At 45.4% G+C, this 15,644-nt stretch overlaps 1 protein-coding gene across 1 annotated transcript in view; it reads right to left on the bottom strand.

The window, feature by feature from the left end:
* TAPT1 (transmembrane anterior posterior transformation 1) overlaps window positions 1-15,644 on the bottom strand; it is a 57,127-nt gene that overhangs the window by 16,175 nt on the left and 25,308 nt on the right. Inside the window, exons 5-9 of the mRNA XM_083163593.1 lie at window positions 11,937-12,072; window positions 8,397-8,494; window positions 4,604-4,673; window positions 3,611-3,691; window positions 1,804-1,913 (exon numbers count right to left, since the gene is read on the bottom strand). Of these exons, the coding sequence (XP_083019719.1) occupies window positions 1,804-1,913; window positions 3,611-3,691; window positions 4,604-4,673; window positions 8,397-8,494; window positions 11,937-12,072 (495 nt within the window). The remainder of the gene's footprint in view (window positions 1-1,803; window positions 1,914-3,610; window positions 3,692-4,603; window positions 4,674-8,396; window positions 8,495-11,936; window positions 12,073-15,644) is intronic.

The raw sequence follows: 15,644 nt of genomic DNA, 5'->3' as shown, positions 1-15,644 counted from the left end.
CCAGATGGCTGGGCATGACTGCAGCACTGCAGAAACATACACTCTATACACTGGGGCTCTTAATTATAGCAAACATGATTCTTTGACCTTTGCTAATAAGGAGGGCTGGGGTGGGGTGGAGAGAGAATAAATTCAGAATGCAAAAAAACCCAAACTGCTGGTTGCTAATCTGGTCACTTTTCCTTTTAATACCTTTCAACATGTTAAGTGGTATTAAAAATATTTAACACAAATATTGTAACTAAAGGTTACAAATATTTAGTTACAGAACAAACAAAATGCAAAACAAGCTGCCATCAAGGCTGCCAACAACATACAACTGCCCTTTACATATCGTACGCCAGCCTATACTCTGTACTGTAAGCCTAGCTTCTCTGTTGGCTGCAGCTGAAAAGTGGCATACTCCGTGTACAGCCTAGTCTCAGAGGTACAGCGGTAACATTAAAGGGGCATACACATAGAGATGTGTGCTAAGCAATTTTGCTAAGCTATTTAGGGTAGGTGATTTCCTGGTGTCCAGATCTCCCATGGGGAGCACATACACATGCAGAGATTTGTGCTTAAGTAAAATAAAAGGCCGGGTAGTGGTTCAGAATGAGAGATTGCGATCAGTATCTCTCATTCTGTACACAGAGAGATTTGCAGTCACTTGTAAAGCAAATTGACCAGATTTTGACTGCATGCACTGACTTAGCAGGAGATAATCACTCGGGGCATACCCACGGAGAGATCTGTGCTTACTTAGCTCTAGTCAGATTGCTTAGACAAGAGCACAAAATCGCTCCGTGTGTATGCCCCTTTACGGTGCACTTCCAACAGCTGAGCTTTCTATATATGCTCAGTTACTGTATAAAATAATGTATGGACTGTAAAGGATCCGTATATTTGTAGTCAGCGAGCACAACAGAAACATTGTATACAGGTGATGCAAAGCTGACAAGACTTCGGTCATTAATCATTCACAGGAAGAAGTGTAGGTACTTGTGAGTTATCCGGGCGTCCGATTTTTTGATTGTATGCCTTAAGTTAAGGCATACAATCAGATGCGATGCGATATCGCATCGCATGCGACCATCGGATGCGATGACCCGATTTTTCCATAGGAATCAATGTTAAAATGGACTGAGTCCATTTTAACATGGAATTCAATGGGAAAAAGGGGTCCTTTTCATACCCCTACTATCCAAGTGGGCATGGAGTTGGATATAAACCTGTGGCGAGCGTAGCGAGCCACCGAGCCCGAAGCGTGACGAGCGAAGCGTGGCGAGCGAAGCGAGCCCCGCGAGGGGACGGTATTCCGTGTCCCCTCGCGGGGCTCGCTACGCTCGCCTCGCTACGCTCGCCACAGGTTTATATCCAACTCCATGCCCACTTGGATAGTAGGGGTATGAAAAGGACCCCTTTTTCCCATTGAATTCCATGTTAAAATGGACTCAGTCCATTTTAACATTGATTCCTATGGAAAAATCGGGTCATCGCATCGCATCCGATGGTCGCATGCGATGCGATGCGATGTCCCGATTTAAAAATCGGACGCCCGGATAACTCACAAGTACCGAAGTGTATTATTCATCATAAAACACAATGTTTCCTAATGAACAATGAAGTGATGAGTGGAGCGCACTGATCTAAGCAATCACAGCAGAACTTATATCAACAAGAATATATTATAGGAATTTAGAGGCTCTACTGGACAGCTTTGGAGAAGCCCCTATTGTGGACAGTGAGCTGATCTGATCTCTAAACAATATAAATATATAATTTAAAACCACTACACTAAGGAAGACAGCTTTGTATACATACATCGGAAGTGATGTCATTAAATTTGGTTATAAAGGCGTGTTTAATAACGTCCACGACAACCTCCGATGCAATTACCATGCACACATCAGGGAACAGCACCCACAGGTGATCTGTAAATGAAAAAGAACAAGACCAATTCAGTGTATTATCCTACAGGTTTACAAAAAACTAGCCTGAAGGTTTAATTTTCAATTTGACCTTTATACTGGCACTTCATCATACACGGTTCCACGGTTCAAATAAAATACATGGGTGATATAGTGCACAGATGGACTGTCACAAACACGATGAGCTTTACTTGTGAAAATACACCGACATTCCGTGTAACCCATTTAATAAAGCAGTATACACAGAAATAAAGAATGTATCATAATAGATTGGAAGATGTTTGGAAGAAGACCCGTTAGCATGTGTGGCAGCAGCCATTGCTCAATGGATTATAAAAGGTGTGCCCAACTCGAGACCTCTAGTACCACCCACGGGTCAGGATCGGTGCAGGTGAGTTAATCTATATTGCTGGGTCAGTAATTATGTCACTTGTTACCACAGACAGACATCCTCAGAATATGACCTGTTGGAAAACATTGAGGGTTGAAGAGGAGATCCCCTGATTTATTATATGGGTCATCTTTCATTTATATAGCATGGACATTAGTCCCAGTATCTTGTATGTGCTTCCAGTAGCCCTCCAGAGCATGATAGATAGATACATACACACACACACACACACACACACACACACACACACACACTCACCCTTTTATTTGTAATTGTATATACAATGTTATGCCCGTAGGGCGTTTTTTATTAAATATTCTTCATACAAATTTGTTAATTTATTCTTAGTGCCCTCTGAACCCTTCTTTCTTTTCATTTCTAAAACATTGGGTCCCATCTAACAGGGGATCCCTCAGAGGTGCTGCTCCATATACACTAAACGCAGATTGGGGTACCTTCTATTTATCCATCTATCTATCGATCTAGTATCCGTGAAACTACTACATCTCTTTCTCACACATGCACAACCACAGAAGGTAGCAGACTAGCTTTTGCTTCAAGCGGGCTTACTAGTTAAAGGAATATTTGACTAAGATGACACTTATTTTAGATCCCTTTCATTTGGACAACTCTCATAAAATGTTAATCGGTACTTGTGAGTTATCCGGGCGTCCGATTTTGAAATCGGGTCGGATCGGGACATCGCATCGCATCGCATGCGACCATCGGATGCGATGCGATGCGATGCGATGACCCGATTTTTCCATAGGAATCAATGTTAAAATGGACTGAGTCCATTTTAACATGGAATTCAATGGGAAAAAGGGTCCTTTTCATACCCCTACTATCCAAGTGGGCATGGAGTTGGATATAAACCTGTGGCGAGCGTAGCGAGCCACCGAGCCCGAAGCGTGGCGAGCGTAGCGAGCCCCGCGAGGGGACACGGAATACCGTCCGCTCGCCACGCTTCGGGCTCGGTGGCTCGCTACGCTCGCCACAGGTTTATATCCAACTCCATGCCCACTTGGATAGTAGGGGTATGAAAAGGACCCCTTTTTCCATAGGAATCATTTTAACATTGATTCCTATGGAAAAATCGGGTCATCGCATCCGATGGTCGCATGCGATGCGATGCGATGCGATATCGCATCGCATCGCATCTGATTGTATGCCTTAACTTAAGGCATACAATCAAAAAATCGGACGCCCGGATAACTCACAAGTACCTGTTAATCTTACTAGTAACCAATACAAAAATGTTGTTACTTAATAGTTTTAGCAATTGCGGCTCTTCAGTACAATAAATTACCTGGATTCCAGGAAAACTGCTCCATGTTCCTCAGGCACACAATCAGTAGTAACACGTAATTTGTGAATCTCTCCTTTATATCTAGAACAAAACAGGGAGCTATGATCAGATTTTCTAGAGCAGGACACTGGCATATTTGCTTACTAGAATGGTCTCTCTATAGAATGCTATGGACTGGCACTTCATCATACACGGTTCCAACCAAAATCAGATCTGCCAAATAAGAACCTGATCTCTAACTTGACTATTATACTTCTTGGGAATCCTTCATTGTGTTCGCAAAGTATTTTTCCACTTGGCAGTAATATAAAGATACTAACTGGTTTCAACCGGGCAAAGTTTTGCTGGGCGGATTTTACCCCCTTAGGATTCATGTAGCATCCCTGCTAAGTGGGTGGCTGCACATAATGGTCACAGTTTCCAGACCACCCAGCAGGTCACATGTTCCAGGTCACCCAGCAGTCATTACAGTTTAAGGAGCCAGGACATGGATTTACAATGTGTCAGGAGCACATCAAATTCAAATGATAAAACTCAATATAGATGTGTTCTCATACATGTATCCTTTGTGTGTCATATGGCATGAGACATCTGTTGGAGCGCAGAAGCTCTGCCACAGGTAGTGTGTCCCGGACTTACAAACTTAAAACAGTTGCATCCTACTTGCATCGTAGCCGCACAAAATCACTTCCAGTAACCGGAGCACTTACATCGGTATTTTTGTTGCAAAGGAATTGGTATTAAGTTGCAGATTGAGCGCAATGATACGCTGTGCTGTGCATGACATGTATCACTTGTATTGGTCTACTATCTTGTTGCTTTAGTGATGTGAATAAGATGCAAATCTTGGGATAAAGCATGTGGTGAGATACATGGTGCAGCTTAAAATCGAAAAGCCTTTAGCGCACCACCAAAGGGCTATTGTGTGCAATATGCAGATGGGTATAAGAGGACAGCCACAGCACATACAGTATATAAACTGAAGCCACGTACCGCTGTTTGACATTTGGAAGAGATTGTTCTTCTCAAACTTCTTGAAAACGCTCCCCTTTATTTCCACAAACTGAAAATTCAAATATTCACAAGTTAATGTACAGAAACAGATGGGCAATGTTGTATGCTTACAGGGAGTTCATTAGAGCTACAGGTTCTAGAAAAAGAAAACACTGAACAGACTGCGGTCACCAGGTTAACGACCCTGCCTCCCCCATCCCATTGTTGGAACATGCAGAACAATATTGGCTATGTAGCCATTGATGGCTATGTATATTGGCTGCAGGTGACATCACTGGACAATATCGTCCAGTGTGATAAGCTGGGTACACATACATACAATCGTCGGGCCGTTCTTCCGCTCTGGGACGGACGGCCTTCCATATTGTATAGGTATGTACGCTGTCCCGACTCCCTCTGTACGAGCAATAAACGTCCAAAAACAGTCTTGTCAGCCATTCTCGGTCGGTCGAAGGTTCAGTGCTGTTTAATATTCCCCCGACCGGCCGGGGCCATATCGGAACAAAAGTGCAGTGTGGCACAATATCGTTAAAATCTGGTAATGTTTGGGAGCAAATGACAACCATTTGCTTCCATACACTGGAAAACAGACAAAGCTAATTGTGTAGCGTGTATGGGACTTTAAAGTGTGTGCCCAGCTTTAACAATGAAAACCTTTGGGGGTGTTTAGCAGCGAATCCGCAAGCATAAATGTTTCTTTGGTAAATGTTATTACAAGACTCGTTCGTACAGAAGTCCTTGAGTTACGTATAATAGAAGTCATTCAAATCAGAAGACATTAATGGTATCGAAGACAGAAATGATGAAATATAGTGCAAGAAATTAAAACCCATAAAATTGGTTTATTGCAGCTGGCAGGATATGTACAACTTGGATACAATATGACTTTCAAAGTGCTAAGTAGTAAGTAGACAATAACTCAATTCCCTTGAAGTACAAACAAAAGCCTAACTTGGTCACATGTAAGTCTGCACTGGAAATCTCTAGAGATCCAGTACTTAGACCAATTGTGTGTCCCCTAATCGTATGATTGGCAGTGCTCAAAGTACAGTAGGAGCAAGTTTCATCTTTGCTCCTTTGGTCATGGCTAGCCATGGCTAGCCATGGCTATTCTATTGTTCTCAGCTGCAATACAATACGTATTGCAGCTGAGAACAATAGAATAGCCATGGCTAGCCATGGCCAAAGGAGCAAAGATGAAACTTGCTCCTACTGTATGCTGGAATTAAATGGCATGTCAAACAGGTGAATGACACTGGGACTTTGACTCACTAACCCAGCTCTGGTCAAGTGGCTGGGGCATCTGTTTAAATTTGGCGGTTATGTGGCCATGCCTAATTGGCTGCCAGTCAGCATTTGTTTTTTTGCTTGTGGGAGGTGTACTGTTAGGGGTGTTGGACTGTGAGGAGAGAGGGGTCCTGTGCTCTGCTGTGAGAGGAGTGGAGCAGAGAGTGAGGAAAGAAGTACTCTTAAAGGAGAGAAGAAAAAAAACAGTCACAGAAGTAGTTCCGGTAGAAGAAAGAAGAGCTGCCGACACTGGACCACTGCAGTGGTGGAAAGGAACAAAACTCAACAAAGCTCTCCACTGCTGCCTCATCCCAGTACGATGGTAGGTGGTTTGAAACACCTTCAATTATTTAACCATCAGCAGACCACCAGGGTTTTTGCAATATAGGCCTGTGGATGTAGCCAGGCCTCAGGCCTGTAGCGCATGTGGGCAGAGAGCCCGTGTTCATGGTAAGTGACCCTAATCAGTGTGACAATATTTGGAAGTGGTTGTATAAAAATATCAGAGAGACTCAGGCCCTCATGATAATTCCATAGCCATAGTTTGAGCAATGATGGTCGACCAATGGCCATACAACACTGTATGATCGCAGCCAGTCAGACACCTGCAACAATAGATGGTAGTCGGGAATAGTGGTTGCTTTGGTCTGACCCCTGGCATTTCGCCAGAACCTCTTCTTTTTCAATGGTTAAATTCACTCCAATCTATCTTTATAGCCAGAATACACCATTACAAATTCCCTTATATTCTAAAAGGTACAGGGATAAAAAAATAGAAAAACGAAATTTACAGGCGAGATTTATCATTCATAATATCACCCGTTTCAGGCTCGGCAATCCACAGATTTCTACTGTATTAGCCTCTATAGTGAACAATCAATGTAGATAAAGAACCCCAGTGACATAACTGATTTTGTTTTTCTCCCAATTGTAACTGCATTGTTATTACTATTATACATCACTGTAGTAAAGACAAGAATGATAAGAAAATACGGTACTTGTTTCCTAGCACGGCCACAATCTTAAGTAATCGTGTACCTTACTTAAGGGACACGATTACCCCCGATGGACCCGATTTCTTTTGAAATCAGGTCCATTTTGCCGGCTAGGAGACAATATCGGGGGCATCGCGTCGGTCGGGACCATTAACATTGGTCCCGACGCGACCGACGCGATGCCCCCGATATTTCCATAGGCTTCAATGTTAAAAAATATTTTAACATTGAAATCTTGTCGGGAAAGGTAAAATATCGGGGGCATCGCGTCGGTCGGGACCATTAACATTGGTCCCGACGCGATGCGACGCGACGCGATGCACCTGATTTTTGCATAGGCTTCAATGTTAAAATATTTTTTAACATTGAAATGCTGTAAAAATGTGAAAAAATGTGAAATGGGCCAATATGACCCATTTCACATTATAGATGTCCCCGTCGTCACCCCACGATAGACGCCAACCCGAAGCGTGGCGAGCGTAGCGAGCCCGCGAGGGGCGGCGGTACGCGTCCTCCGACCTTTTCATGCCCTACTATCCACGTCGGCGTGGAGTGAGAATAGAATAGTGTGGCGAGCGCAGCGAGCCACCGAGCCCGAAGCGTGGCGAGCCCCGCGAGGGGACGCGGATACCTTCACAGGTATACGCGTCCCCTTGCGGGCTTCACAGGTGTCCGTGGCGACGCGGACACCTGTGAAGCCCGCGAAGGGACGCGTTTACCTGTGAAGGTATCCGCGTCCCCTCGCTGCGCTCGCCACGCTTCGGGCTCGGTGGCTCGCTGCGCTCGCCACACTATTCTATTCTCACTCCACGCCGACGTGGATAGTAGGGCATGAAAAGGTCGGAGGACGCGTACCGCCGCCACTCGCGGGCTCGCTGCGCTCGTCACGCTTCGGGTTGGCGTCTATCGTGGGCTGGGGTTAACGCGCTTAAATTTGGGGGGGTTGGGAATTTTTTTCATTGATTCAATGAAAAAAATCGGGTCAAAAATCGGTCGGTCGCGTCGATCGCATCGCATGCGACCAAATCGCATGCGATGCGATCGACCCGATTTTTCCGACACGACCACCCCGATCTGAATCGGTGTGGCCGTGCTAGGAAACAAGTACCGAAAATACAATTTGGAATTAAAGCAATTCAAATCCTGCACACAGTGATGGTGAATGTTAAGCCCCCTACACACGGGCCGATTTTAGCATGAATCGCCGGGGATATGGTTGTTGAGCGACCATATCCCCGTGTGTACGTTGTGATGGTTGCCAAGAGCTTGCACCAGCGACCAGCCCAGAAGTGATCACTGGTCGCTGATGAAAACGGGACACTGGGTAATATGCTCGCTGAGTGATAATTGCTCAGCGAGCATATCACCCTGTGTGTATGGGGCTAACGGCAATTAGTTCACAAATGTAAATAGAGTTCAGAAACAGCCCCCCCCCCCCCCTTCCCCTTTGTATTAAATACGGCACTGGCAAAAAGCAAAGCAGCACTTACATTGTTAGACATCATGATGGTGAGTAGGGACTTGTTGTGAGAGTTGAAGGCCACATTCAGGGTGGTAGCTTGCACTAGTATGAGGATGGCGTGTAAAACTGTGGGCCATTAAGGAATTCATACACGTACATTCCTAGTAAATGGCTTACATTGAATACCTTCTTGAATCCTGCAATTAAAGTGCAAATGTCACCTACATCCCCTCACGGTGGGAGGAACCAGTATTCTAGTCCCCAGCAATAAGACTAAACAAAGGGAACCAGAGGTTAATTATTGCCAGCTTCCACCTGCTTTGCCAACAGGGCACTTAAAAAACAAAAACAAAAAAAAAACAGCCAACATTACATTACTTCAAAGTTTACGATTGATATAAATCTATATACTGGGTAATCGAATTCCTCCGCTCTACATCTATTTGGTTAAATCAGGGGTCTTCAACCTTTACGACAGTGTGGGCCACATTAAAAAATTCAACGAAGCCCGAGGGCCACTAATCTCTACTGTGGTATTTAGCACAGCCCTTCATAGATAGACATCACAGCCCCCGCATACATAGTTGGCACAGCTGCCCATACACATAAACCCTGCCCCCAATATATAATCAGCACCAGGGCTATGTCTAGACAATTAGGGTCCCAGTGCAAAAAGCAAAAAAAAAATGCAGCTCCCCCATACATAATATTATATTGAAGAAATTGTGCGCGCCGTAGGCGCGTGCTCCCAAAAAGGGGGTGTGGCCTAATTCTAAGGGCCGTGGTTTAATTATAAGTATATGAACTAGCAGGAAAACAATTACCTGACATTTCACTTTTGCAACCTGCATGACCAGACATTGGTTACCGCAGGAATGGTTATTGTCCTTCCACGCTTAAGTTGGCTAGCTAAAGGACGCACAGTGACATATAAACATGAAGGCCCACACAGTGACCTAGTACTCCTCACAAATCAAGCCTAAGCAATGACAGGCTACTTAAATCAATATACACTGTTTATCTGTAATGCCCGTTACGCATTGTGCCACACACCGTAATGCCCATTACACATTATGCCACACAGCATGATGCCCATTGCAGTATAATGCCCCCAATACTCTGCTTTTACATATGATGCCACCAGTAGTGTCCCTCATAAAATGCCACCAGTAGTGTCCCTTATAAAATGCCACCTGTAGAGTCACTCATAAAATGCCACCAGTAGTGTCCCTCATAAAATGCCACCAGTAGTGTCACTGGTCAGAAAGGGGTCATTCTAGATAGCAGCACAGCCCCCATAAAGCACAGCCCTTCATAGACAGACAGCACAGCTTCCCCCCCAAACATAGGCATCTCCGCACAGCCACCCCCCCCCCATTGACTGCCAGCCCCCCTCCCCCATAGTCAGCACTGCGCAGCCAGACGCTCACCTCCCCCAATATTCAGCACAGCATTGCAGCCAGCTCACCCCCCCCCCAGTCAGCACCGCATTGCAGCCAGTTCACACCCCCCCCCCAGTCAGCACCGCATTGCAGGCAGGCAGCTCACCTCCCCCTTAAGAAACCTGCCTTAATCTCCATGTCCCCTTCAGAGGGCTGCTCCTGCTGGCGGCGGCGGCTGTCTTCAATGAGTAGGAGGCAGGGATGGGTGCGCAGCGTCAGAGGTCTGGAGCCAGTTGTCACTCGCGCGGCTGTCTTCTCTGAAAGGGTGAGCGAGCGGGACGTGTGCACAGCTTCAGGAAATCCACAATGCGCATGTCCCGTCCGCCCCAGCCACTGCTCGTCCTCCTCCACCGCGTCCCCCATGTAAAGGGATGAGCGCGGAAGGTTTTAGCTTTTTTAAACAGCACTTACAGGTTTTTGTTTTTTTGAAACGGCATTTACAGGTGGGCCAGTCAAAACAACTCAGCAGGCCACTTGTGGCCCGCGGGCCATGGGTTGAAGACCCCTGGGTTAAATAGTGCAAACAAAGTGCATGTGATTTGGTTAAAGATTAATCCTATAGCAATATAATGACCCACATCATGCCTCCAGGCTATCTTCAAAGAAAAGATGGCAAGCTTAAACCATGTAATGCCAGCAGTGCCTCCAGATGTGTACCCCCATTGAGCTGGTTCAGGATAGAATGGGCAGTTGGTTTAGGATGCATTTGCAACACATTTGTGGCATCTTCTGCCAAAGTATTGGAAAGAATATGTGATTTCCATTGCAGGAAAAATCATCAAAAATGTACAGTAGATCATATTCTGTCAAACAAAATAAGTCTAAGATTAATTTCAACCTTATCTCCAATTGATTCATTACAGAGTTTAAAAAAAAATTTTTTTTTACAATAAAAATATATATTTATTATCATTCATTCTATCTTCGAACTGCTTGCACTTAGCTTATAGCTCTGACAAAATATGGCTGGGATCTAAATTATACTTTAACCCTTTGAGTATTAAGTGAATTGGTCAAAATCGGTGTGAAAATTGGCAAGCGAACATTTTTAGTTATAATGACCTATAATGTTTACCTTATATACGAAATAATGTTTTTTTACACAACATTTTTTGTTTGCATTTATATAACAAATGTGAGCAACGCTGACATTTTTAGCAGATATTTTTTGCGAATCGCTCACAGAGATGCTGGCACGCAAACAGTTAAACCATAATCCTCCCATTGGGCCAGATTCTCTAAGCTTCAAAAGTGATAAAATGGAGAGTGATAAATAGCCAGCCAATCAGCTCCTACACCTGCCATGTCACAGACTGTGTTTGAAAAATGTCAGACAGGAGCTGATTGGCTGGCTGTTTAAGCTTCAAAAGTGATCAAATGGAGAGTGATAGATAATCTGGCCCATTATCTCTTACTAAGTAACAATTTCCCCCTGGCTCTGCATTACTGAAACAACTACATAATGTGTATACTAGAATAGGGATGTCTCATTCTGAAACGAAGTACACCGTGACCACATCAACTCATTAGCATAAGACACCACAACGTGCTGGCAAAAATGTATGTACAGAGAATCCATATACAAGGCAACACTAACATTCCCCCTGCAGTGTTACAGCACCCCTTGGTGCCCTTCTGCTCCACAGGAGGTTCCTGTGCTCCCCTGAATTATACCAGCATACACACAGCATGTATGTGACTGACTCACAGGGCTCTATAATTACATGCTACACACTGCGCCCATGACCCCCCCCCCCCCAGCTACCCATAGTAACACAACTGCATGTAGTAAAATAAAAAAATAAAAAACAAACAAAAGACAAAAAAATGGGATCATTTAATGAATGTGTAGAACAATCCACTTCCCTTCATTTTTATTCACTATAAATATGCCTTTAATATAGTGAGAGTTTTGTACACGTCGTACAGTACATAGAGTCTGCGTCTGGAGAGCGGTTACTTACCCTGTGTATTGCGATATGGTCTGTCCTGTCTGTCACTGCTATTGGAGCTCCTCCCCCCTTCCCAGCTTACACTGCACCGTCAGTCTTAGGACAGACCATAGAACATTATATAGATTATTCTTACGTTCCAACAGTAGGAAAACTGTATAATATGAAGGATACAGACGTATAACACAGCCATGAGGAAATGAGGTATAACGCCGAGGTGCGCTCTCTTACTCTCCTTGGGTTCTGTGGCTGTCCAATACAGAGCATCCAAAATGTCTTGTCCGAATGATGAAAAGAGGCGATCGGCAACCTGGAAGCAACACACAATAACGTTAATGAGCTCGATACAGATGTGACTGGAGAGTAGGGATGGCCATCATTGCCATCGATGGTTACCATTGATGGCAATTCTGCAACAGGCCATCGATAGTGCTAAACTATGCAATGGATGACCATCGATATTTTTACATATCGATGGTCATCCATTGTGTTTGATAGGCCTGTGGGCCAATCAAAACACGGGGGCGGGGCTTCGTGGGTGTCAGGGGGCGGAGCTATGCTCCGTGTCCCGGCACTTTAAAAAAAAAAAAAGCAAAACATCGCCGCTATAACAGTTCCTGCTTCGCCTCATTAGCGAGGCGAAGCAGGAGGGGACACCGACAAGATCTATTAAGATCTTGCCGCCGGAGTGGGGGAGCGCTAACTCCCCCCTCCGGCGATGTCCCTCCTGGAGACAGCGAATCAGTTAATACTGATGCGCCGTCTCCTTCCCCCCCGGCCGGCTCACTGCGCATGCGCGGGATCTCGCTAGTCTCGCGAGATCCCAGCGCAGCTCAGCGCCAGCAGCAGGGACAGCGCTGTCCCTGCTGTTAGGTATAGGCATCGCCGCCTGCAGCTGGCGAAGTCGACAGCTGCAGGCGGCGGAACGGTCAGCGATGCTGACCGTTCATAAATCTGACAGGAGGCAGGGGCGCAGTGCAAAATACCGCCCCTGCGCTATGCCTCCTGCCCCACACCGCCGGCGTTAGAGTAAACGCTCGGCGGGTGTGATAGATCAGGGGAAGCGCTATCCCCTGCTATAACGCACGGGGATAGTGCAGATTCCCCTGATCGCCATATAATAAATCTACCCCACGGAGTTTATTATCAGCGCACCCACAGAGATGTCTACAGCACATACTACAAGACTGAGGGGTAGATTTATTACTAGGCGATCAGGGGAATCTGCGCTATCCCCGTGCGTTATAGCAGGGGATAGCGCTTCCCCTGATCTATCACACCCGCCGAGCGTTTACTCTAACGCCGGCGGTGTGGGGCAGTAGGCATAGCGCAGGGGCGATATTTAGCACTGCGCCCCTGCCTCCTGCCAGATTTATGAATGGTCAGCATCGCTGACCGTTCCGCCGCCTGCAGCTGTCGATTTTGCCAGCTGCAGGCGGCGATGCCCTATACCCAACAGCAGGGACAGCGCTGTCCCTGCTGCTGGCGCTGAGCTTCGCTGGGATCTCGCGAGACTAGCGAGATACCGTGCATGCGCAGTGAGCCGGCGCATCAGTATTAACTGATGCGCTGTCTCCAGGAGGGACATCGCCGGAGGGGGGAGTTAGCGCTCCCCCGGCAATAGATCTTGTCGGTGTCCCCTCCTGCTTTGCCTCGCTAATGAGGCGAAGCAAGAACTGTTATGGCGGCGCGATAGGCGCCGCTATAATAAATCTACCCCTGAGGTCCCACCAATGAACTTTAAGCCTTTTACAGTATAATAAGCAATGATTCATAATACACCATTTGATACGAGAAACCTGCAGTAATATATGGGATTAAATCCATGTAATAATGTAGATTACAGGGTACAGATAATAGTAAGCAGCATGAGTGTGTTAAATAGGACACATACAGCCAAACCTAAACACACGGAATTGCTCATAAGCTGTTTCAATGAGGTCTTTATGTGCTAATTAAAGGTTTAGAATCCATTACAAAGCCCCTAGCATGTGGAAGCCATTATATTGCAGGCTCCTTTTAATATCAGTCTCCAGCATGCCATTGTATAAAACATGGTGGGGTCTGTAACGTGCGACAATTAGTATTTCGTTTTGTAGATGGAGGTTTTAGAAATATCCCCCCACGGTGCCCAGAATTTCTCATGGTCTTGTGTAGCTGTGCTCCTCTCAGCAAGTCAGGAGACCTGCATATGACATTACCAGCACGCTGCGGCAATTACTTGAATTGCTCCTGAAGCTGCAAGGAAAACTCAGCGAGAAGACTGTGCCATCAGGTGTTGATGCACTGGGAAAACCTACGGAAAACTAATAAGTCAGGCAACAGAATAAACATAGGTGCACCACTCATTTAAAGAGGGGTAGAACGTCTTGCAAATTCTATTTTTATTATATTTTTCTGGAAATAGGAGTGTGGGGCATGCAACGTGTCTTATCTCCCTATACAGCTGGGAACACCATCATTGGAAAAAGCGTAGACCAGGCATGTCCAAACTATGGCCCTGCAGCTGTTGTGAAACTACAAGTCCCATCATGCCTTGCCACAGTTTTGCTATTAGGGAATGCTAAAACTATTGCAAGGCATGCTGGGATGTGTAGTTCCACAACAGCTGGAGGGCCACAGTTTGGACATGCCTGGCGTAGACCAAGACAGCAAAAACTACAGAGGCCTAGAAGGTGGGACTGCCAAAAGTAACCCTATTGCCCCATCAAGGGTCAAATAATGTGTCAAAACCGTTTTCTAGTTTCCAAAATGCCTTCTAGGCTATTAGATTAGATGGTACTTATGTAGTATCTGGGCGTCCGATTTTGTGATTGTATGCCTTACCTTAAGGCATACAATCAGATGCGATGCGATGCGATTTTGCATAGGATTCAATGTTAAGAAGGTCCTGTTCATTTCCCCACTATCCAAGTGGGCATAGTTTATTTTATATAGCGTGGCGTGCGCAGCGAGCCACCGAGCCCGAAGCGTGGCGAGCGGACGCATATTTCTTAAAAAGTATTCTGTGTCCCCTCGCAGGGCTCGCTACGCTCGCCACGCTTCGGGCAGGTTTATATCCAACTCCATGCCCACTTGGATAGTGGGGAAAGGAAAAGGACCCCTTTTTCCCATTGAATTCTATGTTAAAATGGACTCAGACCATTTTAACATTGAATCCTATGGAAAAATCTTGACCATCGCATACGATTTGGTCGCATGCGATGCGATCCGATTTCTAAATCGGACGCCCAGATACTACATAAGTACCGATTAGATGTACACATGGTATATGTTTCATAGAGAGATGGGGTGTTAAACTGTAGATCTGAATATCAGTGAACTAAAGTCCAGCATGGCATTATGTGCTATTACTAATGAAAGTGCATTTGCCATACATGGAGAAGTCGGCCAGCAGTAAAATAGAAAAGTCAGAGCCAAGGTCTGTGGTGTACAGACTGCACAGACCTGGTCAGCACTCCGCTCCCACACCATTTACCTTCATTGGTATTAGTTTTAACTTTGAATATTTTACTAAATCCCCTGCCGACTGACAGTACATTGGTGGGAGTCCCACCACCGTGGCCACTCACTTTGGTTGTGAGGTTAATTAACTAGTAAGAACCTATGTGAACTTGGAATGAAGACGGGTCACATGACATTTATCCAGTGATGTGACCTTAGCACCAAGGGACAGATGTGTAATTTATTTTCTTCCATGCGTCACTAATTAGATTAAGGGAAGCAGACAGAGACACATGTCCTCTGCTCTTACACAATCTGCTTCCTGCTTGTTAACGGATCTCTAGAAATAGGATTTTCATAGTTAACAAGATACCTGTATTTCTATGCAAGTAATGCTCATTATGCACTGTGCTTAGCTTTAACATGTATTCTTAATTT

Source organism: Crinia signifera, chromosome 1 (genome assembly GCF_055691185.1).
Source record: "Crinia signifera chromosome 1, ASM5569118v1, whole genome shotgun sequence".
Classification (NCBI taxonomy): Eukaryota; Metazoa; Chordata; class Amphibia; order Anura; family Myobatrachidae; genus Crinia; species Crinia signifera.
Note: the sequence above shows the minus strand (reverse complement) of the source record. Positions and strands in the feature narration are given on the sequence as shown.